The sequence below is a fragment of the Salmo salar genome, chromosome ssa01 (assembly GCF_905237065.1).
Source record: "Salmo salar chromosome ssa01, Ssal_v3.1, whole genome shotgun sequence".
NCBI classification, from domain to species: Eukaryota; Metazoa; Chordata; class Actinopteri; order Salmoniformes; family Salmonidae; genus Salmo; species Salmo salar.
The window spans coordinates 57,628,074-57,649,742 of record NC_059442.1 but is presented as its reverse complement, the minus strand read 5'-3'; the positions used below and the strand labels follow the sequence as shown (position 1 = coordinate 57,649,742).

The 21,669-nt window shown below is 44.5% G+C and overlaps 2 protein-coding genes across 6 annotated transcripts in view; one reads left to right on the top strand and one right to left on the bottom strand.

Moving 5' to 3' along the window:
- Positions 1-1,100: 1,100 nt before the first annotated feature.
- LOC106606070 (nuclear factor NF-kappa-B p100 subunit) lies at positions 1,101-17,550 on the top strand. Of its 4 annotated transcripts, none has more exons than XM_014202180.2 (24): positions 1,101-1,241; positions 8,368-8,437; positions 10,149-10,191; positions 10,329-10,401; positions 10,740-10,780; positions 11,137-11,235; positions 11,518-11,672; positions 11,880-11,992; positions 12,183-12,341; positions 12,529-12,633; positions 12,755-12,840; positions 12,995-13,133; positions 13,291-13,431; positions 13,569-13,775; positions 13,889-14,030; positions 14,125-14,239; positions 14,363-14,570; positions 15,003-15,172; positions 15,279-15,381; positions 15,586-15,797; positions 15,939-16,020; positions 16,107-16,273; positions 16,619-16,730; positions 16,919-17,550. In XM_014202180.2, the coding sequence occupies exons 2-24, from the start codon at positions 8,421-8,423 to the stop codon at positions 16,993-16,995; spliced, it is 2,766 nt and encodes a 921-aa protein (XP_014057655.2). In that variant the 5' UTR covers positions 1,101-1,241; positions 8,368-8,420; the 3' UTR covers positions 16,996-17,550. The 4 variants fall into 4 exon arrangements, with proteins under 4 accessions (XP_014057655.2, XP_014057670.2, XP_014057638.2 ...); XM_014202195.2 differs by lacking the exon at positions 1,101-1,241 and adding an exon at positions 7,203-7,502 and having other exon boundaries at positions 16,110-16,273; XM_014202163.2 differs by lacking the exon at positions 1,101-1,241 and adding an exon at positions 7,203-7,502.
- psda (pleckstrin and Sec7 domain containing a) overlaps positions 17,551-21,669 on the bottom strand; it is a 64,045-nt gene continuing 59,926 nt past the window's right edge. For both annotated transcript variants that reach the window (XM_014202127.2, XM_014202142.2), the window contains one exon: positions 17,551-21,590. In XM_014202127.2, coding sequence (XP_014057602.2) covers positions 21,396-21,590 — 195 coding nt within the window. In that variant the 3' untranslated portion in view covers positions 17,551-21,395. The remainder of the gene's footprint in view (positions 21,591-21,669) is intronic.

Below are 21,669 nucleotides of genomic sequence, written 5' to 3'. Positions count from 1 at the left end.
GGTAGGATCCATGGAATTGACGGTCGAGATGGGGTCGACGCCTCATCGGAGCCCGGCGAGGTGCCCAGTACCAGCAAGCACGGTACCAGACTCCAAGGTCCTGAGACCCAAACCGGATCTCCCTTAGAGAGAGAACCGGGCTGCAAAGAGACAGCCCAGGCTGTCCTGGCCCCTTTTGGAGCGCTCACCTGCCCAGAATGAGCAAGCAGTTGGTAATGATGAGGACCTGTGTTCCGAGTCACTGAGGGAATATCTGGCCCTGAGTCTGCCCCTGAGGGGTCTACCCAGGGCTTGAGTCTGCCCCTAGGTCTGACCTGCAGTCATACCAAGCCCCTGCTCCATCTGTGTTTGTGGAGACTGAGTACCTCAGTACTTAGACAGTCAGCCAGGCCCTGCTCCTGAGAGTAAGGCTGGGGACACAGCCAGAGACCAGCCCTGTGAAAGCCGGACTTCCACAAACACCACCTAAACCCACACCATCCACTTCCACCAGCTCCCCAGAGCTGTACAGTCCAGCAAACCCCACTCAGTCCCCTGTACAGACCTCACCTGGAGATGTGCTACTCATCACTGTGGAATGTTGTCCCACTCCTCTTCAATGGCTCTGTGAAGTTGCTGGATATTGTCAGGAACTGGAACATGCTGTCGTACACGTTGGTCCAGAGGATTCCAAACATGCTCAATGGGTGACATGTCTGGTGAGTATGCAGGCCATGGAATAACTGGGCCATTTTCAGTTTCCAGGAATTGTTTACAGATCAGTGGAGGCTGCTGATCATAATAATGGCTGAAACGGAGCAAATGGAATGGCATCAAACACCTGACCTATTTGATACCATTCCACTGATTCAACCCCAGTCATTACCACGGGCCCGTTCTCCCCAATTTAGGTGCCATCAACCTCCTGCAATACAAATCCTTGCAACATGGGGATGTGCATTATCATGCTGAAATATGAGGTGATGGCTGCAGATGAATGGCACAACAATAGGCCTCAGGATCTCGCAGATGAGCTTCCCTGAAGGTTTCTGACAGTTTTTCTTTTTCTTTTCTTTTTTTTTGCAGACATTTCTTCGGGTGTGCAAACCCACAGTTTCATCAGGTGTCCGGGTGGCTGGTCTCAGACAATCCTGCAGCTGAAGAAGCTGGATGTGAAGATCCTGGGCTGGCAAGGTTTTACGTGGTCTGCAGTTGTGAGGCCGGTTGGACGTACTGCCAGATTCTGTAAAACGACATTGCAGGTGGCTTATGATAAAGAAATTAACATTAAATTCTCTGGCAACATCTCTGGTGAACATTCCTGCAGTCAGCATGCCAATTGCAAGCTCCCTTAATTTGAGACATCTGTGGCATTGGGTTGTGTGACAAAACGTCACATTTTTTAGTGGTCTTTTGTCCCCCAGCACAAGGTGCTCCTGTGTAATGCTCATGCTGTTTAATCAGCTTATGTATATACCACACCTGTCAGGTGGATGAGTTATCTTGGCAAAGGAGAAATGTTCACTAACAGGGATCTATAAAAATTTGTGCCCAAAATTTTAGAGAAATAAGCTTTTTGTGTGTATTAAACATTATTTCAACTCATGAAACATGGGACTAACAGTTTACATTTTGCGTTTTTATATATATTTTTGTACAGTATTTATTCCAACCTGGGCACCTTTTTAGGCGTTAGCCCAATCTGGTGACTAGATTGGGAATTGCAGCATGATTTCTCAAGTGCCTGTAATTTAGCTTGTGGCGTATTTATCACCCCTTCCTAGAAGTTGTAGAATTTCTAATATCACAGTTCTCTTGATTGATGGTGTAGATTCACTCACTCCCTATTGCTTTCTGCACTTGGCATAGTTTGATCATTCGAATAGCTTTCTGATAAGTGATGAATGCGTTTCAGAGGGTGTGTCTTTACGTGACAGTATTTGTGAAAGCCCCTTGCGCATTTTAACCTTTAACCGTTGAGTCACAAAAAATCTCACATTACATCTAAAGTTGATTTAATGTTTCTGTGTTCTGCAGTCCCTCAGCGTGTGAATGGCCGGTCGCTGTGGTTACCTGCTCGAGAAGCATTCCCTGCTGGTGTCCGTTCCTCCTCACGTCCCCTCAGAATCCTAATGCCATCCCCCCCCCACGCCCATCTCAGGACTCTGAGTCCAGACACACTGGTGCAGACACTGCTCTGAGTCACACACACTGAGTTGGCCATAGGTCACAGGTCACGCCTCAGACCAGGAGATCGCATAATGTAGATGCACACCACATTGCATGGTCACATGGACAGAGATTACCACAGCTGTCACTCAAACCCGTGTATAAACACACACACACCCACGTCTGAATCTATCCCTTTTGTTTGACATGCATATTGTTTGATTTTGATATGGCAGGTGGTTGTATGGTCAATACAAGAGACATCATTACAGCCATCACTACATGAGTGTGACAGCAGCAGCCTGTGTGTCTGGCTCTGTTTGTGTCTCCCAGTGTTGCAAGCTGTGGCAGAGGGCATGTCCAGGGCAGGAGGAGTACTGAAGGCTGTGCTGACTGTCGAGCAGGGGGATAGACAGCAGGGGGCAGTGGTGCTCTGGGGAGCTGCATTGACCTGGCTGCAATGCATCCGCATCAACATGAACAAAAGTAAAGTCAGGACAAGTAAGAATGAGTTACAGGGATTTTTACGGTAACTTTGTTAAACATTTAGCAATGTGCTAGAAATCATTCTACTTATATGTATTACATAATCCAACTAGCTATTTAACTATTTAGATCACGCTGTATGCGTGAGCTGCCACTCCTGGTCCTGTGCAGATGCTGTGTGGGAGTTCAGGGTGCTGCTGGTGAGGGAGAGTATGATGTCAGGCCTGCTGGAGCTGTACTCCACCCCCTGGGGCTCCTGTGCCAAACATAGCAGCACCAGCCTGGAGATAGACCTTAGCACTCTTGTCTCAGAAGTACACTGGTGAGCAGCTACAACAGGATTTGTTTGCCAAATGGTGGGTCGGGGCCTACTCGTGTGACTCATGGCCGTTGCAATTCCTACATAAGACTGGGCTGTGGCCGGAAACATTACTTTATTTGTAGGGTCACAGGAAAATACAACAGAATCCAAATCAAATCAAATCAAATGTTACTTAGCAGATGCAAAATGCTTGTATTTTTTTGGTTGGGCAAGGCACAAAAATATATGCCTGACGACTCATCCTGAATTTAATTCTGCTGCTCTATCAGTCACTACATACAGTGCCTTTGGAAAGTATTCAGACCCCTTTACTTTTCCCACATTTTATGTTACAGCCTTATTCTAAAAGGGATTAAATACATTTTTTCCCCCTCATCAATTTACAGACAATACCCCATAATGACAAAACAAAATAAAAAAATTTGGGATGAAGATTATTAAAAATAAGAAACAAAAATGTTGCTCAGGGGCATCCTGCTTCTATGAATCAACCTTGAGATGTTTCTACAACTTGATTGGAATCCACCTGTGGTAAATTGAATTGATTGGACATGATTTGGAAAGGCACACACCTGTCTATACAAGGTCCCACAGTGCATGTCAGAACAAAAACCAAGCCATGAAGTCGACAGAATTGTCCTTAGAGCTCTGAGACAGGATTGTGTAGAGGCACAGATCTGGGTAAGGGTACCAAAACATTTCTGCAGCATTGAAGGTCCCCAATAACACAGTGGCCTCCATCATTCTTAATGGGAGAAGTTTGGAACCACCAAGACTCTTCCTAGAGCTGGCCGCCCAGCCAAACTGCGCAATCGGTGGTCACTCTGACAGAGCTCTAGAGTTCCTCTGTGGAGATGGGAGAACATTCCAGAAGGACAACCATCTCTGCAGCACTCCACAAATTAGGCTTTTATGGTAGAGTGGCCAGACGGAAGCCACTTCTCAGTAAAAGGCACATGACAGCCTGCTTGGAGTTGACTCTCAGACCATGAGAAACTTGGCCTGAATGCCAAGCGTCACGTCTGGAGGAAACCTGGCACCATCCCTACGGTGAGGCATGGTGGTGGCAGCCTAATGCTATGGGGATGTTTTTCAGCGACAAGGACTGGGAGACTAGTCAGGATCGAGGGAAAGATTAATGGAGCAAAGTACAGAGATCCTTGATGAAAACCTGCTCCAGTGCGCTTAGCTCCAGTCTGAGGTCCTAAGGTTCACTTTCCAACAGGACAACAACCTTAAGCACACAGCCAAGACAACGCAGGAGTGGCTTCGGGACAAGTCTCTGAATGTCCTTGAGTGGCCCAGCCAGAACCCGGCCTTGAACCCGATCGAACATCTCTGGAGAGACCAGAAAATAGCCTGACAGAGCTTGGATGGGAACTCCCCAAATACAGGTGTGACAAGCTTGTAGCGTCATACCCAAGAAGACACAAGGCTGTAATCGCTGCCAAAGGTTGCTTGAACAAAGTACGGAGTAAAAGGTCTGAATAAATGTGATATTTCAGTTTTTTTTAGCAAACATTTCTAAAAAAACAGATTTTGCTTTGTCATTATAGGGTATTGTGTGTAGATAGATGAGGTGGAAAAACGAGTTAATTAATTTTAGAATACAGCTGTAACCTAACAAAATGTGGGAAAAGTCAAGGGGTCTGAATACTTGGTGCAGTTGTCACCTGTCCTGCTGGACACTCCTCCTGACATGCTTCACCAGCCTGTGGGTAAGATGAGTGTTTTCCCAGTGTCTTTCAACCCATACATCTTATCTCTTTCTCATCTGCAGTTTGTGACACTGTCTCACTATCAGTATTATTTCTTTCTCACAGCAACAGATTAGTGCAGGTATTGGTTGAGAGGCTCTACTCCTTACTTGTCATTCTCAGACACACCTTCCTCCTTACCATCTGATGAGAACAGTGTCACCACTGCCCAGGACTTCTTACTGCTGGATTTGTAAATCATCTCTGCTCACTTGATTCAACTCCAAATGTCATATAATTTTAATAGACACTCTTATCCAGAGCAATTTACAGTAGTGAGTGCATACATTTTCATACTGATCACTACACGGAATTCTACATGGGAATGAAACCCACAACCCTGGCATTGCAAACGCCATGCTCTACCAACTGATCTACACGGGCTGTGTTTGAACTACTATATCAGACTGCTCGAGATTTGATGTTTGGTTCTGATCGAGAACACATGAAGCAGTACAGTCATCTAGAGGTCGAACGATTAATCGGAATGGCCGATTTAATTAGGGCCGATTTCAGGTTTTCATAACAATCGGAAATCGGTATTTTGGGACACCGATTTTATTTATTTTTTATTATTATTATTATTATTAAAAAAAAATGTTTTACCTTTTATTTAACTAGGCAAGTTAGTTAAGAACACATTCTTATTTTCAATGACGGCCTAGGAACGGGGGTTAACTGCCTTGTTCAGGGGAGGAACGACAGATTTTTACCTTGTCAGCTCCGGGATTCAATCTTGCAACCTTATGGTTAACTAGTCCAATGCTCTAACCACCTGCTTTACATTGCACTCCACGAGGAGCCTGCCTGTTACGCGAATGCAGTAAGAAGCCAAGGTAAGTTGCTAGCTAGCATTAAACTTATCTTATAAAAACAATCAATCAATCATAATCACTAGTTAACTACACATGATTGATGATATTACTAGTTTATCTAGCCTGTCCTGCATTGCATATAATCGCTTAGGTACACGTTGCTCCAACCATAAACATCAATGCCTTTCTTAAAATCAATACACAAGTATATATTTTTAAACCTGCATATTTAGTTAATATTGCCTGCTAACATGAATTTATTTTAACTAGGGAAAATGTGTCACTTCTCTTGCAAACAGAGTCAGGGTATATGCAACAGTTTGGGCCGCCTGGCTCGTTGCGAACTGTGAAGACTATTTCTTCCTAACAAAGACAGCCGACTTCGCCAAACGGGGATGATTTAACAAAAGCGCATTTGCGAAAAAAAGCACAATCGTTGCACGACTGTACCTAACCATAAACATTAATGCCTTTCTTAAAATCAATACACAGAAGTATATATTTTTAAACCTGCATATTTAGCTAAAAGAAATCCAGGTTAGCAGGCAATATTAACCAGGTGAAATTGTGTCATTTTGCATTCATTGCACGCAGTCAGGGTATATGCAACAGTTTGGGCCGCCTGGCTCGTTGCAAACTAATTTGCCAGAATTTTACGTCATTATGACATAACATTGAAGGTTGTTCAATGTAACAGGAATATTTAGACTTAGGGATGCCACCAGTTAGATAAAATATGGAACGGTTCCGTATTGCACTGACAATCGAGATGATAGTTTCCGGATTCGACCATATTAATGACCTAAGGCTCGTATTTCTGTGTGTTATTATGTTATAATTAAGTCTATGATTTGATATGTGATAGAGCAGTCTGACTGAGCGGTGGTAGGCAGCAGCAGGCTCGTAAGCGTTCATTCAAACAGCACTTTTTTGCGTTTGCTAGCAGCCCTTCGCAATGCATTGCGCTGTTTATGACTTCAAGCCTATCAACTCCCAAGATTAGGCTGGTGTAACCGATGTGAAATGGCTAGCTAGTTAGCCGGGTGCGCGCTAATAGCGTTTCAAACGTCACTCGCTCTGAAACTTGGAGTAGTTGTTCCCCTTGCTCTGCATGGGTAACACTGCTTCGAGGGTGGCTGTTGTCGATGTGTTCCTGGTTCGAGCCCAGGTAGGAGCGAGGAGAGGGACGGAAGCTATACTGTTACACTGGCAATACTAAAGTGCCTATAAGAACATCCGATAGTCAAAGGTATATGAAATACAAATCGTATAGAGAGAAATAGTCCATATTGGCACTACCCAGTCGGAGCAGTCCTCCATAGGAATGAATGGAATTCTACAGTATTTCAATTAAGTGTTTCAAAGACAAAATTACATGGATTTAAGTATGTTTTGTTGTGATGGGGAAAGTAACCTTAGTAATCTAAAACAAATTATACTTTCAGGATTTTTTTTGTAATGTTTAGCTCACATAATGTCAAGTATGCATTAAGGTGTTTGTAATATAATAAATGTGGCAAAAACGAATGTTGACATCAATAAAAAGCGTTTCTATAGCTTCCAAAATATATTTTTACAATGGTGGGGCTGCCTAGATGTAGTCACAATGGCTTCAACACAGTGCCCCCTATTAGTCATCCAGTGTATATATATAAATGATTTGGTCACTTCCCACAACCAATCAGTAGCTCGAGTTTGACACATGTGTCTGTGGAATTCCCCCAACACTCCGGGGCTTTCCAGCTGACTGATAGAGCAGATAGATTGGATACAATCAACGGTTGACTCGATGGAGAACTACATGGAACAGAAATGCATGGAGCAAATCCCGGATTTGAGCTGACACTGAAGTGAGCACTGTGTGCTTTTGAGGTACGCCGTGACATTTCACAATCGGTTTGATCGACTACTGCACCAGCAGTTGTGCTGTTTTGTTCATTGCGTAGAGGTGGATCAAGTTTAAGGAGTTCAAAGGTACGGAATTGCATTAACAGTTGTTGTCTGTTGTGTCAAAATGCAGTTTGTGATGTGTGTTGTGATGTAGCCTATTGTAGTCTGTTCCCTGCTACAGGTTTATAATCATATAACGTTACATTAAAACCCGTAGATAGTGATAGCTTATAATATGCAAGGGTAATGGGCAATTCTACTGTAACAGTGATGCGGAGACTTGTTTTTTTATTTTTTACTTAAATGTATGTCAAACAAAAACGAATGATTGCAAAGTTAAACAAACAATACAACTGTACGCACAAGGACTACTTCTAACAATGTCCACTGAACATTTTACAAAAACACGTACACGAATAACAGTGCAGCTGCGAAGTTGCGTAACAGAATGTCCGCACAAACCGTAATTCTGTTACCCAACTTTGCATCTGCACTGTTATTAAAGTAAATATATTTAAAACTGAAAAATCATGGAGCCCCAGTAACACTCTATTGTGGAATTGCCCAAATCCATGACAGTTGTCACTCTTTTACATTCATTTGACAAGAAGCCTATCTTGCTGGAAAGTTGTGGCCATTGTATAAATGATGGTTTATGATACAACTTTTAATGGCCTAATGAATACTGCTTCCAATTGGTTGTCTGTGAATTTGCATTCTAATTTGTTCAGGATTGTTTCATGGGGAAAAGTGGTTTGTGGGTTTGTCCCCATCTCAGCAAGCAGGGCCTGGAAATTCTGCTGTTAGTCTGTACCATTTTGGATATGAGCACACAAACTTGCTGTGCAGTTAGCTACTAGTGGAGGTTGGCGGGGCAGACAGTGGGATGATGTTAAACCCATAGGAAATACCCAAGGGACTAAATAACAGCAGGTTCATTTTATTGCAGGGAGGTGACAGTGAGCCTGAAATCTCATCATCTATGATCCACTGACAGGCATCATGTCTGGAGCACTGAGGTATGTTCTGCTGCTGTGATTGTTGTGCTGCTTGTGTTGTTGGTCTCTACAGTCATTGACAGCTGATTGTTCTCTCCAGTTGATTGGGGTCATTTGTTGAACAGGCTGGGACTATGGGTCCAGTTCAAGGACCTGAGGTCTGTTTTTAAAGGAATGGGCCGTAAATGGTTGTACGTGTTTTGGTGTAAAATTAAGTTGCACACACATACAATTTACTGTTTGGCTAATTCTGCTGTTCTCTAGCTTTGATAGCTAAGGTGGAGTAGGCCTTATCCGACGCATTTAACTGTAAATCGGTAGGGCTATGTTCATCTTTCTGCTGCTGCGGTGGTGTTTGCCAACTTTGATCTAGTTGTTGTCTTTGCAATATTCATCTGGTCATGCATAATCGCACATTCTTGAGTCTTCTGATATACCCACACGTCGTTCTCGTATGCCACTCGGAACGTAAGGGCTCGGTTCTGTTTAGTGTTGTCACGATACCTCTATTGCGATACTACAATACCAGGTTTTCCTTGGCGAAAACACAAAACAGATTTCACTCTATGGTCCTTTTTAAAACCTACTTTTGCAAAATCAACAATTGACTCTGGGTGACAACCACAAGGCTGTTTTTTTAGGACTGTTTTAGGACAAAATTAGGACCGTTAGCCTCAATAAATTAAGTCTGCTTCATGTTTTTGTTTCCTTTCCTTCCTTATCGCGATACTGGTATTGTGACAACCACAGTTTCTGTTATAGATGACACATGTCACTGCTGGCATTGCTCAAACCTCAGATTTACTGTCAATTCATCATCATGACAGTCTGGCAGTTTGCATGACAGTGTTACACATTTCATATATACCTACAACATGAACACGGCCCAGTCAGTGGAAGCAACTGACAAAGAATGTAGAACCTGACGGGCACAGGAGATGCCTACTGTAGGTACATTATTCTAGAATAGGGCCCTTTGTCGGCAGGGATTTTCCCTATTGTTCAGAGTCGGAAGACTGTTTCAGGCAGTCATTTAGCAGATGCTCTTATCCAGAGCGACCCTCGGTTAACATCAGTTTAAGTCAGGACTTTTATGCAAGTTGCCTTATTCTATAGTACTTAAGTTCAGTAGGAATGTTTTTTGAAAACTTTTCTCTGCGCTTGCGAGTCAATTTAGCTTTCTGAAGGTTGGATGTTATCCGAAAGAAAGGGGGAACGAGACAAATATAGAGGCTGAAGCCTTTTTATTTAAAAAAACCCCCCATCAAGCTTTTGTATCTGGTGTAGTGCATCAATCTGACATCAGTGGCAGCACTGAGCTGGTATTCTGGGGGCTTTCCTCTGTTTTTTTTCCTGCCCAACTTCCTTGAAGTGACGTGCGAGTTAGAGGGGAGGGGAAAGAATAGAACACTGCAACACCCTTCCTTGTTCACTTATTGTAGAGTATGAGAAAGTGAAACCACAATGTTCGAGTCCAGTGTTTGTGATTGAACCTTTTATCTTTGTTTGGTTCTTTTTCATTTTTTATTGTTCAATGTTGGTGTTGAGTGGGGGGGGGAATTACAGAGTCAAGTGAACATTGAGTAATACTGAAGTAAACAACTTCCTGTCTGTGTGTACATCTCTACAGTACATAACTGACAGGTCGGGAGACTAGTTGTTCATGAACAGAAAGGAGGAAAGACTTTTGGCAAGCCAGTACATTTGGTCATTTGTGTTCCTCGTGTTTCAGAATGGATGAAGCTCAGTACAGCATGAAAATGATTGAAAACGAGGTAAGACCTACAGTATATTGACATGTTTTTGCTGGCTGTGTTGGTCTCTATTTTTTTCCATTCTATTACGTTAGCGTTTTAAAGAAAGTAATGAAGCGGTAATAACGTGCCAATAACAACACTTGTGATCTCCCCAGCTGATGATGAATTTATCCTATGAGTTCATGCCCCCTGTGGATGTCAAGATCGAGCCCTATGTACCAGAGACCGGTGGGTTTCTACTCTCTACCCTACGTACACATGCTAACAGCACACCCGAGTTGTAGTGATGTCATTTGATGTGGCTATGGTACTGTGCACTCAAGTGGAAGTGATCTCACCACACATTTTTAATATGGCTTTCAGAACTGTGCACACGTGTTGTGCATGGTTATGACGTCGTACACACTTGAAACTGTTTTTTTTTACACTGTATGTAATGCACGTTCTGTCTGTGTGTTTTTGTTCTGTGGGTTCTCTGCCCTGGTTTATTTGAAGGGCTTGGATGTGAACCTCTATGTCGCCACCCCCTTCCAGTGACAGTGTCTCTGTGTGTTTCTTTGTCACAGCTCATGGACCCTACATTCAGATCATTGAGGAGCCCAAACAGGTGAGCTCAGAGTTGCTCTAAACAGTGGAATGATGTCGTCGCTTCTGTTCAAATAAGTGCATAAGACCTGAACAGAAGTTCTTCCCTCTTTTCATTGTGAAACTATGACATTTACATAATCGGTTGATTCGCACCTACAATTTTTCTATGGGTACGTTAGATCTAACTCTTGTCTCCCAGAGAAGATACCCTTTGAACTAGAATGGAATGTATAAGTAACCCGTACTCCAGTCTTTGCTTCATGGCATTCGAATATGACGGTGGGTTGGAAAGTCCAGGATTTATAAAGTTACAGTAAGTGCTGTCACTGCTGTTGGGGATTATCCCTTGACTTCCTTCTCCCCCTGTGTCTGCAGAGAGGCTTCAGATTCCGCTATGAGTGTGAGGGTCCGTCCCACGGTGGGCTCCCAGGGGCCTCCAGCGAGAGGAACAGGAGGACCTATCCAACTGTCAAGGTCAGCTACTGCACTGTAGTACACACGGTTGGATACTTGGCTGGCTTTTAGCTTCACTGGCTCGGCCTGTCTTTTCAGCAGGCGTCTTCCAGGGAGTTGCGATGCCTTGCTTTCAACCCAATAAGCTTTCCAAAGTGTATATGTGATGTATTGACATGCTAGGATTATTTGAGACGCATGTTATGAATAAAAACAATTGTTTTAGTGTCATAGTGTTGAGAGAAAGTTTATAATAATAGAGCATGGACTTGCTTCTCTTTTAATAATAGTGTCCCCCCCCAGGTGTCTAACTATGTGGGGATTGCCAGGGTGGAGGTGCAGCTGGTGACCCACTCAGACCCCCCTCAGGTCCACGCTCACAGTCTGGTGGGGAGGCAGTGCTGCACGGAGAGTGGCATATGCAGTATGGATGTGGGCCCAAACGACCTCACAGCACAGTGAGTACTGACGGGTTGTCATACCTTATTGTGTTGAGACTGTGTTGTAGTAGTAGTAGTAGTAGTAATAATAATGACAAGCTAGATGTGTACCACTTGGATTCATTTAACATAGTCTGTGAATGGAATATGGATACAACAGCTGCAACATGACTGGTGAATGTCAACATCTCTCTTAACTTCCTGTTTCTATTTCTCTCTCTGTAGGTTCAGTAACCTGGGCATCCTTCATGTCACTAAGAGAGGGGTGGGGGAAGTGTTGTGCAAGAGACTGAGAGATGAGAAGAGGAGGCAAGGGGGACAGCACTATCATTTTACTGGTAAGAGCCTGAAACCCTATGTCACAGTCCTTTTTTTAAATGAGAATCTACTAAGGAGTCCAAACTTGATATATACTATGTGCAACAAACATATTTGTGCAAATCTTAATGCATGACTTCCACACACATTAAATACATTTCTTTGTGAAAACTGCAACAAACACGCCCCCTCTCTGTCTACCTCACACAGATGCAGAGGAACAAGCCATAGGGAGAGAAGCCAAGGAGCTTGGGAAGATCATGGACCTGAACATAGTGAGGTTAAAGTTCACGGCCTACCTCCAGGACAGTAACGGCGGGTTCTCTAGGGCCCTGAAGCCGGTGGTCTCCAACCCCATCTATGACAGCAGTGAGTACAGCCCCCTTCACCTCAGTGTTCTTCAATCTTGGTCCTGGGTGTGCAGGCTTTTGTTCCAGTCCAGCACTAATCCATATTATTCAACTAAGAACATTCTATGTGAATACCCAATACCCACCCTGGGTTATTTTTATTTACTATTAACAGTAATTAACTTGATGAGGTTTTCTCTACTCAGAGTCACCCAATGCCTCGAACCTGAAGATCTCCCGTATGGATAAGACCAGTGGGTCTGTGCTGGGAGGAGATGAGATCTTCCTACTGTGTGACAAAGTACAGAAAGGTGAAGGACCAACTCCTAGCTGTATGGGGGCCGATTCACCCCGCACTGATTTTACAATAGTTTGTGTGGAAAACAATTTCCACAATTTCACTCATTTATCATATTTTGGTGTACTTTCCAGATGATATTGAGATCCGCTTTTATGAAGAGGATGATGGAAGCTGGGAGGCCTTTGGTGACTTCTCTCCAACTGATGTCCACAAGCAGGTACAGAGTCTTTACTCAGACGTGTGTGTGTGTGTGTGTGTGTGTGTGTGTCAGGGAGGATTTAAGTATTTGGAAACAGTTGACGTCGCACCGTGTGTCACCTTACTCATAACTCTCTCGTTGATGTCGCTGCGCGTGCTCCCCACCTGTGCAGTACGCCATTGTGTTTAAGACGCCGCCGTACCACAGCACCGAGATCGAGCGTCAGGTCACTGTATTCCTCCAGTTGAAAAGGAAGAAGGGTGGAGACTGCAGCGACCCCAAGCAGTTTACCTACGTTCCTCGTGTTCAAGGTGAGTTAGTCTGCTACTCACAATCCCTTCTGTAAGGGAGGAAGGATGACCAAATACAGAGCCGGAGACCCCGTTGGATTGAATCAAACACTTTAAACTCTTTCTCTTCCCCTCTTCCCCCTCTTCTCTCCATCTCTCCTCTGTGTGTGTAACCCAGATAAAGAGGAGGTGCAGCGTAAAAAGCAGAAGCCCTTCTCCTATAATGACCAATGGAGAGGGCCTCTGGGAGGGGCTGGGGGTGCAGGGAGAGGGGCCGGAGGATTCGGAGGCGGCGCAGGAGGAGGAGGAGGTGGTGGCGGTGAGGAACCTAGATGTACATACTTCTGTTTCTGTCGGCCCTTTGTCTCATTGCTATTAGATGAAACGCTGGCCTCGTCCGTTAATCCTTGTGACAACTATATCATCAGAACTTAATCGTTTCTTTCCTATCCACAGGCTTCCAGTTTAACCAGCAGATGAATGGAACGGGGTGGATGGGAGGTGGATTCTCTGGTTTTGGGGGCGGTGGAGCCCAGATGTCAGGCACCACTGCCCAGACTGAGGGGACCCAGCAGCAACAGGCAGGAGGGATGGCCGGACAGACGCCAGGACAGACTCCAGGACAGACAGCCTCACCACTACAACAGCAGCTCTTCCAGATTGGTAAGCCACATTTAGAGCAGTGCTGGGGCAGGGGGAAACTACACCTAGCTAGCTGTTGGCGAAATGGTCATTAGAGTTGTGTTGTGCTAATGAGACGATCCTGTTGTTTCCAGCTGCCACTCTCCAGAGCAGGGCCACTCGGATGAGCAAGCAGACAGCTGGGGCCCTACTACAGTACTGCACCACTGGGGACGTCCGGGTCCTTCTGGCAATGCAGAGACACCTATGTGGGGTCCAGGATAAAAACGGAGACACGTGAGTCTAACTCTAGCTTCCATTATGTATACACGTGTTTGACTGTTGAGTTTGCTGTGCCTCACTCGTCTGTGTGTGTGTGGTCTCCCCACAGGCCTTTGCACCTGGCCATCATTCACCTGCAGTCAGCTGTGTCCCAGCAGCTTGTTCATACACTCCTCACCATCCAGCAACACAAAGTCCTCAACAAGCTCAACCACCTTGGCCAGGTACTCAGCCTTCTACCACTCACACCTGGACAAGACCGCTAGCTGTTCAGTGTCGACATGATAATTCCCAACGTGCCCTTGTCTTCCTTCCTGACTGTGTCCGGCATCTCTCTCTCTCTGAAGACTCCCCTCCATCTGGCGGTGATCACCAGGCAGGTTAAGGTGGTGGATGTTCTCCTCCGGGCCGGAGCAGACCCCACCCTGCTGGACCGGGACGGCCGGACCGCCCTGCACCTGGCAGCGCTGGCCGGGGACGATGTCACACTCCGGATCCTGCTGGGGCACCTAGGAGAACGCTACCTTCACCTGGTCAACACGGCCGACTATCATGGTGAGTTGAGATGCTGGAAAGAAGGGGTTTATTGGAGATTATTCCGCTTATGGGACTCCAGCATGATAAATGGCCAGTCTGATTTTTAACCCTATGTGAATTACCAATCAAGCAATGGTGTATAAGGCAATTTATGGTTGCTGCTTAGTCTCAGTAGTAATAAACTCCGCTGTAGTATTTCTGTTCATTTGAGGCCAGGATTCAATCCAATCTGCATTAGATCTCCGTTATATCGCACTTAGCATTTTAAAGGTCATTTCCGATTGAGCCGACATGTGCAGGAACGATGCCTTTTTAAAAGACGCATTGTCTACAAGCGCGGCTGGATTGAATCCCGGCCTTAAGTTAGAAAAACTACAGCTGAGCACTGTGCTTATTGCTGTAGTACGTTGTCTTAATCTCTCTCGCTCTCTCTCGCTCGCTCTCTCTCAGGGCTCCATCCTCTCCACCTGGCTGTCCGTAAGGGAGGAGAGCGCTGTCTGCGTCTGCTGGTGGAAGGCGGGGCTAAGATCAACGCCCCGGAGCAAAAGAGTGGATGCTCCGCCCTCCACCTGGCTGTTAGAGAGAACTTCTTCAAAGTGGCCTGCACTCTCATCACAGAGGTACCCGTCTTGACACACAACACACACCTTATATAAACTGTGCTACTCATACTATTCCGACTCTGACTCTGTTATCTAACCTGGCACGTCCCCTCCTGTCCTACAGCTGAAAGCAGATGTAAACATGTGTACGTTTGGAGGGAACACTCCGCTCCATCTGGCCGCCAGTCGCAGCTCTCCCCCCCTCTGCTCCATGCTCATTGCTGCAGGTGAGACGCATACCCCCTGCTAGCCATCCAATGCATATCTTTATCTCAGTCCGTTAGAAAAGGGGCTACAGTGGATTCAAGTGCGTGAGCAGTAATTTGTGGATCGCCGGGGTATTTATTTTTTGGGGTTTTGGAAAAGCGTCTGCTAAATGGCTAGTAATTGAATGTGAACAGAACGCTGACGACTTTCCCCTCTCTCCTCAGGAGCCGACAAGAATCTGGAGAACGACGAGCCGCTCTTCTTCAGCTCCTCCTCGTCAGATGAGGAGCAGGAGGATGGACCAGTAAGAGATTTCAGCGAGTCGGCCGTCCAGCAGCTACCGAACGCACCACCACTTTCAGAGGGAGAACAAGTCAACCCTCGTAAGAGATCAGCAACAGGACATACACCCTTTGACCTGGCTAAATGTCATAAGGTGAGATTGATTGTCTTATCAACCCAACGTCTGTGTCGGGGGGGAAAAAGTGATTTCAAAACAGTACTTGTTGTGGTGTGGATAGAGAGGCTGCGCTGAGTTTTTTGCCATTGCGCTTACATAAAGCTTCCCTTGCTACAGGTGAGGAACCTTCTAGACACCAGACAGAGTCCCAAGCCCAGCCAACAATCAAGTAAAAAGCCTAAACCAAGCAGCACGGAAGGTAAGAACTTTCATACCACCATTTTGACTCTGAACATTTACCTGTGGTTTGTCTAGTAATCTAACTGCTGTTCCCATTCCCCTCAGCAGAAAGAGGGCAGCTAGACAGTGAGACGCTAAGTAAGCTGTGTGAGCTCCTCAGTCTGAACGATGTGCCCTGGAGACAGCTGGCAGAGAAACTCAACATGCTCTCACTGGCACACCTATATCAGGAGAGTCCCTTGCCCTGTCACAACTTGCTGGAGAATTACCAGGTGAGCAAAGGGGTTTTTTTATGTACGTTTGCGCACGTGTGTCTGCGTGTCTGTTTAGTTAGGGTTAAGTATGCATTAATTAAGGGCTTAATTCAGTCCATATCGCCGAAGTTCAGCACTGTAGCGCACTTGAAAGTTAAAGGTAATTTCTGATTGAGCCGACGTGCGGCGTTTACCGCGAATGCAGTCTCCGAACGTTGGAACACCGCATTGCTGTTGCGCTGAACTTCAGTGATATGGATTGAATCGAGCCCTGAGTATGCGGTTTTAGAATGTCAGGACTGTGCTTGATGAGTATTTGGCTAATAGTGGGCGAGCTGACAGTATCTCTCTGTGTGTGTGTAGTTGGGTGGCGGTCCAGTGGAAGGGCTGGTGGAAGCTCTACAGTCTCTGGGTCTGACTGAAGGAGTGAGACTACTGAGACAGGCTGAGCTGAGAGAGGACAAACAAAACACAGGTACTGAACTCATCCTACATTGCTGAACCACTAATATCGTCATAAACATTATCTATCTCTACCATACACTTATGAAATTGCAAATAAATACTGTATGTAGTTCCTTTCCAAAAACAGATAATTGTATTCTATTTGACTGTTTATGCCTTATAAAATAAGACCAAATAACCATTCTCTCTGTTAATCAGATCAGACAGTGGACAGTGGCTTTGCTAGTCAGCCAATGGAGGAGGAGATGGAGGAGCCAGCCTTGGCCAACCAGTGAGCAGCAGGAAGGGTGAGGGGTAAGACCCTTGTGTGAGGGAGGTTTCACCCCAACGTTTCATCATGGAGATATGACTAACTCTGTTCACCACGCACATTGGGAATCTGATGTCATACCCAGGTCTTGACTGATGAATGCAGAATTCTCTCTCTGCCATGACTGACACGGTCAACCAGTTCGAATTTTCCTAACGAGCTGAAGGGAAGAAAATCTCAAAGTACAATTTTAAGTGGCGTCATATCTTGTTCCGTTATTTCTGATGGTAAGTGACTGAAAGGCATTTTTTTTTTTGATGGTCTATTTGTGCCTTCCAAAAAGTCCCAGTATAAATGAAAATTCCTAAATGTGCAACATCAAATTTATCAATGGAATTATCAATTTAACACATATTTATTGGCTGACAATATCTTACTAATACTGTGTATTCGTTTGGTTTAACATTCAACCAAGTATAATTATACAGCCTTATTTCAAATGTATGTGGAAGGTTTGCTATGTAACGTTTTGAAAACTTGTCAATGTTGAATTAAATGAATTTTCTTTCTGACAAACGGATCTTTTCAAAATGTTTATTTTTGTCCTCTGCCTCAAACATACAAACCATTTAGTATATTTCACAGAGAGCAAAATCTTAATGTGTTATTGACAATATGTACAGCTAATGGGAAATTAAAGAAAGTTACATTTTAGCATTCAGATGCAGCGTCTATGAGGTCCAGTAAAAACCTCTACATGAAGCAGTATACTTTATTTTCTATATTTTGTTGACAATGACAAATACTCAAGACCAAGTTGACTGATAAGCAGAAAAATAGGGCCTACTGTTGAAGTAGAATATCTAAGCCAAAGTGAAAAATGGTGTGACACATTATAACCCCTGTTTTTATATCACAGAAGCCCTACTCTGGCTTGTAATTCTGTCTATCCATGGTCTCTCACCATACCACCTCACATATTTACACTGGGGGGGGAAGAGACACACCCAAAAGTGATTGTGACATTCTGCATGATTGCACATATCATGCCTCACCCTGTCATGGTCCCTGTAGAATTACACTGACCGCCAACGTTGCTAAATGTGACCAACTGAGTTTGAACCGTGTCCTCTGTGCAACAAGACTGTTAGCCCACTGAGCTAAAGCCTAGATAATAGTTTGAGGCAAACGTATGTTCTTCAGGTTTGAGGCAAGGGCACTCATCACAGTTACACTAACACATTTCTGCCATTTTGTGGTTTTATTCAAATAGCCATATGTGCGGATGCCTAACTCAACATAATCATCTCATTCCGTTTGCAGTGGGGGTCCTCACGCACGGAATCATGTTTCACATCACCTTGGTCAAATTTTAACATTGGGGGGGGAAGCAGTGATCAGATGACACCCCGATAACTATCACACACTCCTGTTACTCATACAGTACAACCTGCGGCCATCGTTTCCCATTGGAACAGCAAGCTCTGGTGACCATATGGTGGCATTACTACACTGGTTTACAGACCACACTGCCAGCCTGAGAAGAAAATGGCTATGCCACGGCATGACATTATACACAGTGAGCTCAAAAGTATTGGGAGTGAGGTTGTTGTTTTGGTTCTGTACTCCAGTTCTTTGGATTTGAAATGGTACAATGACTATGAGTGCAGACTGTTAAAGTGCAGACTGTCAGCTTTCATTTTAGGGTATTTTCATCCATATCGGGTGAACCATTTAGAAATTACAGCACTTTTTGTACACAGTCCAACAGTATTGAATGGTAAATAATGCGGTGTAATGTGAGTCACTTTTATTGTAAATAAGAATATAATCTTTCTAAACACTTACATGAATGTGGATGCTACCATAATTACGGATAATCCTGAATGAATCGTGAATGTTTGACACACAAATATACCGCCCCAAGACATGCTAACCTCCCCTGTTATTGTAATGGTGAGAGGTTAGCATGTCTTGGGGGTACGATATAAAATGCTAACCTCCTCTGTTATTGTAATGGTGAGAGGTTAGCATGTCTTGGGGGTATGATATCAAATGCTAACCTCCTCTGTTATTGTAATGGTGAGAGGTTAGCATGTCTTGGGGGTATGATATCAAATGCTAACCTCCCCTGTTATTGTAATGGTTTGTGGTTAGCATGTCTTGGGAGTATGATATAAAATGCTAACCTCCCCTGTTATTGTAATGGTTTGTGGTTAGCATGTCTTGGGACTATGATACTGTATTTGTGCTTGATGCAGTCATTGTGTGCTATGAATATGGGACCAAATACTTAACTTTTAATTACTACTTTAATAGACTAGAACGTCCCTAAACTTTTGGTCCCCTAAAATGGGGAGGACTATGTTAAAAAAAATAAATAAAAGTGCTGTAATTTCTAAACGGTTCACCCTGTATGGATGAAAATAACCTCATATTAAAGCTGACAGTCTGCACTTTAACCTCATAGTCATTGTATCATGTCAAATCCATAGTACTTGAGTACAGAGCCCAAAAATGCACTGTCCCAATACTTTTGGAGCTCACTGTATTTACACGTTACATTCTTTTATGCGTATACATCGAGTGTACAAAACATTAGGAACACCTCTTTCCATGACAGACTGACCAGGTGAAAGCTATGATCCCTTATTGATGTCACTTGTTAAATCCACTTCAACCAGTGAAGATGAAGGGGAACAGACAGGATAAAGGATTTTTAGTCCTGGAGACAATTGAGACATGGATTGTGTATGTGCAATTCAGAGGGTGAATGGGCAAGACAAAATATTGAAATGCCTTTGAACGGGGTATGGTAGTATGTGCCAGGTGCACCGGTTTGTGTCAAGAACTGCAAAGCTGCTGGGTTTTTAACACTCAACCGTGAACATCCAGCCAACTTGACAACTGCGGGAAGCATTGGGGTCATCATGGGCCAGCATCCCTGTAGAATGCTTTCAACACCTTGCTTGCAGAGTCCATGCCCCGACGAATTGAGGCTGTTCTGAGGGCAAAAGCCGGTGCAACTCAATATTAGGAAGGTGTTCCTAATGTTTTGTCCACTCAGTGTATACTGGATTAGGTGTGGTAGGCAGGCAGTGCCTTATTCTTTCCTCATTACAATTCACGATACTGAATTTAAATCAACATTCAACCAACATTTAAATCAATTCGTCATCAATTATCTGATGAGTTGTTCCTGTAGAGACATTTGACCTACAGCTGAGATGTACTGTAAAATAAGCCTTCTGTCATGTTTCATTTTTTTCACTTACACAAATGAAAATCACCATGTGAATAACATAAGAAAAAAAAAGGGATTGTCTTTTGATACCATAGCGAAGCATGTCCTCTTGTGTGAGTCTTCCATCTCCTCGTACGCATGCAGTCCTCCTACTCTTAACTTCATTCAACCCGATAGACAGCCAGTCTGTGTGATCAATCTACTTCATCAAGCCATTAGTATGACAAAACACTGAAGGATTAGTGGCGGTGCCATAGCTGATGTGTGTAAATGTCCTTAGAAATGATAATGAGATCCAGCAGAGCTTCACAGTTGCAGTAGAAGAAAGGCCTGGCTCTGGGCCAGTTCAGTTTGCCACAATAAAAGTCCTTAGAATAACAAAATCATAGCAAAGACTTTGGATATTTTTTTTTTTGTATGTGCATGCAGCATCATAAATTATGTCCAGTAACCTGCTGTATTCTTTCCAATTGATCATGTCTCTCGTGAAGAGCCCAGCGTTCGTCCAGTTTCCTCCAAATGCATTGTGGTTGGGTTGAGGTTCTGGCACTCTGGTCGGACGGAATGACCCCGGGCTCCGTTTAGTCTCCATGGTAACAGTCAAATGAGCTGATGCAGCCCTGTCTCTGTCATTCCTAGCTGGTCGGCACGGCAACTCACTTTACACGTGGAGGGAGGAGGTGGGCTGTGTGCAGTAATCGCATAGATGTAATTTATGGAGATACTGAACTCTCGTGGGAGGAAAATAACCTACGACTCTCAACATAATCAGATCTAATGGCATAAGTCCATGTCATCATTAGATCTCTGTCAACAACAATTGGTCCAAAAGCACGTTCAAATAAAATAAATGTGGATATGACCCAGAATTTAGGACCACACAGAAGTTAGTCATGTGTATAGTAAAATGAAGGACTGAGTGCCCTGGAGCATCCAGTGCCTGTGGTTTCTCGGGATAGAAGCATGCAACAGGTCTATCCCCCATCATCTTCCTCCTCCATCTCATTTTCCAGCCACACCAGTGGTCCCTGTCTATCGATCAACACAGATAATCCAATTGTTTAAGCCATCGTGTCCACCGCAACAACCTCCAGGGTCCCTCTCACTGTTTGACAGCCTTCCTGTAGCTGTTTCTTCGGGGCTCAGAGCGCTTGGTCTTGCTGCTCCCCCTGGTGCTGGAACTACTGCTGCTGCCCCCCCCTCTTGGCACTGCTGGCTTTGCTGCTGCTGCTGTGTTCCTCCCGCAGAGTGGGGCTGGAGTGGGCCCTCTGGAGACCCCCGTCGTCAAAGAGACGCGACTCGAACAGAGACAGGTCCTCTTCCCCACTCCGGATCTTAGCCCTCAGTAGCATGGCGTACGTACCGTAGCGAGTTTTCTGGATCAGAGAGAGAAAGAGTACTTGATGTCAAACAGGATTCTCCATAGCTGAGATCAGAGCCAGTTTGGCAATAGAG

Excerpts from the sequence above, each read along its gene's own strand:
- LOC106606070 (XM_014202180.2), top strand. Across the intron at positions 12,342-12,528 it reads CAACCCCATCTATGACAGCA|AGTCACCCAATGCCTCGAAC; the intron begins GTGAGTACAGCC and ends TTCTCTACTCAG. Across the intron at positions 13,776-13,888 it reads ACAGCAGCTCTTCCAGATTG|CTGCCACTCTCCAGAGCAGG; the intron begins GTAAGCCACATT and ends TGTTGTTTCCAG.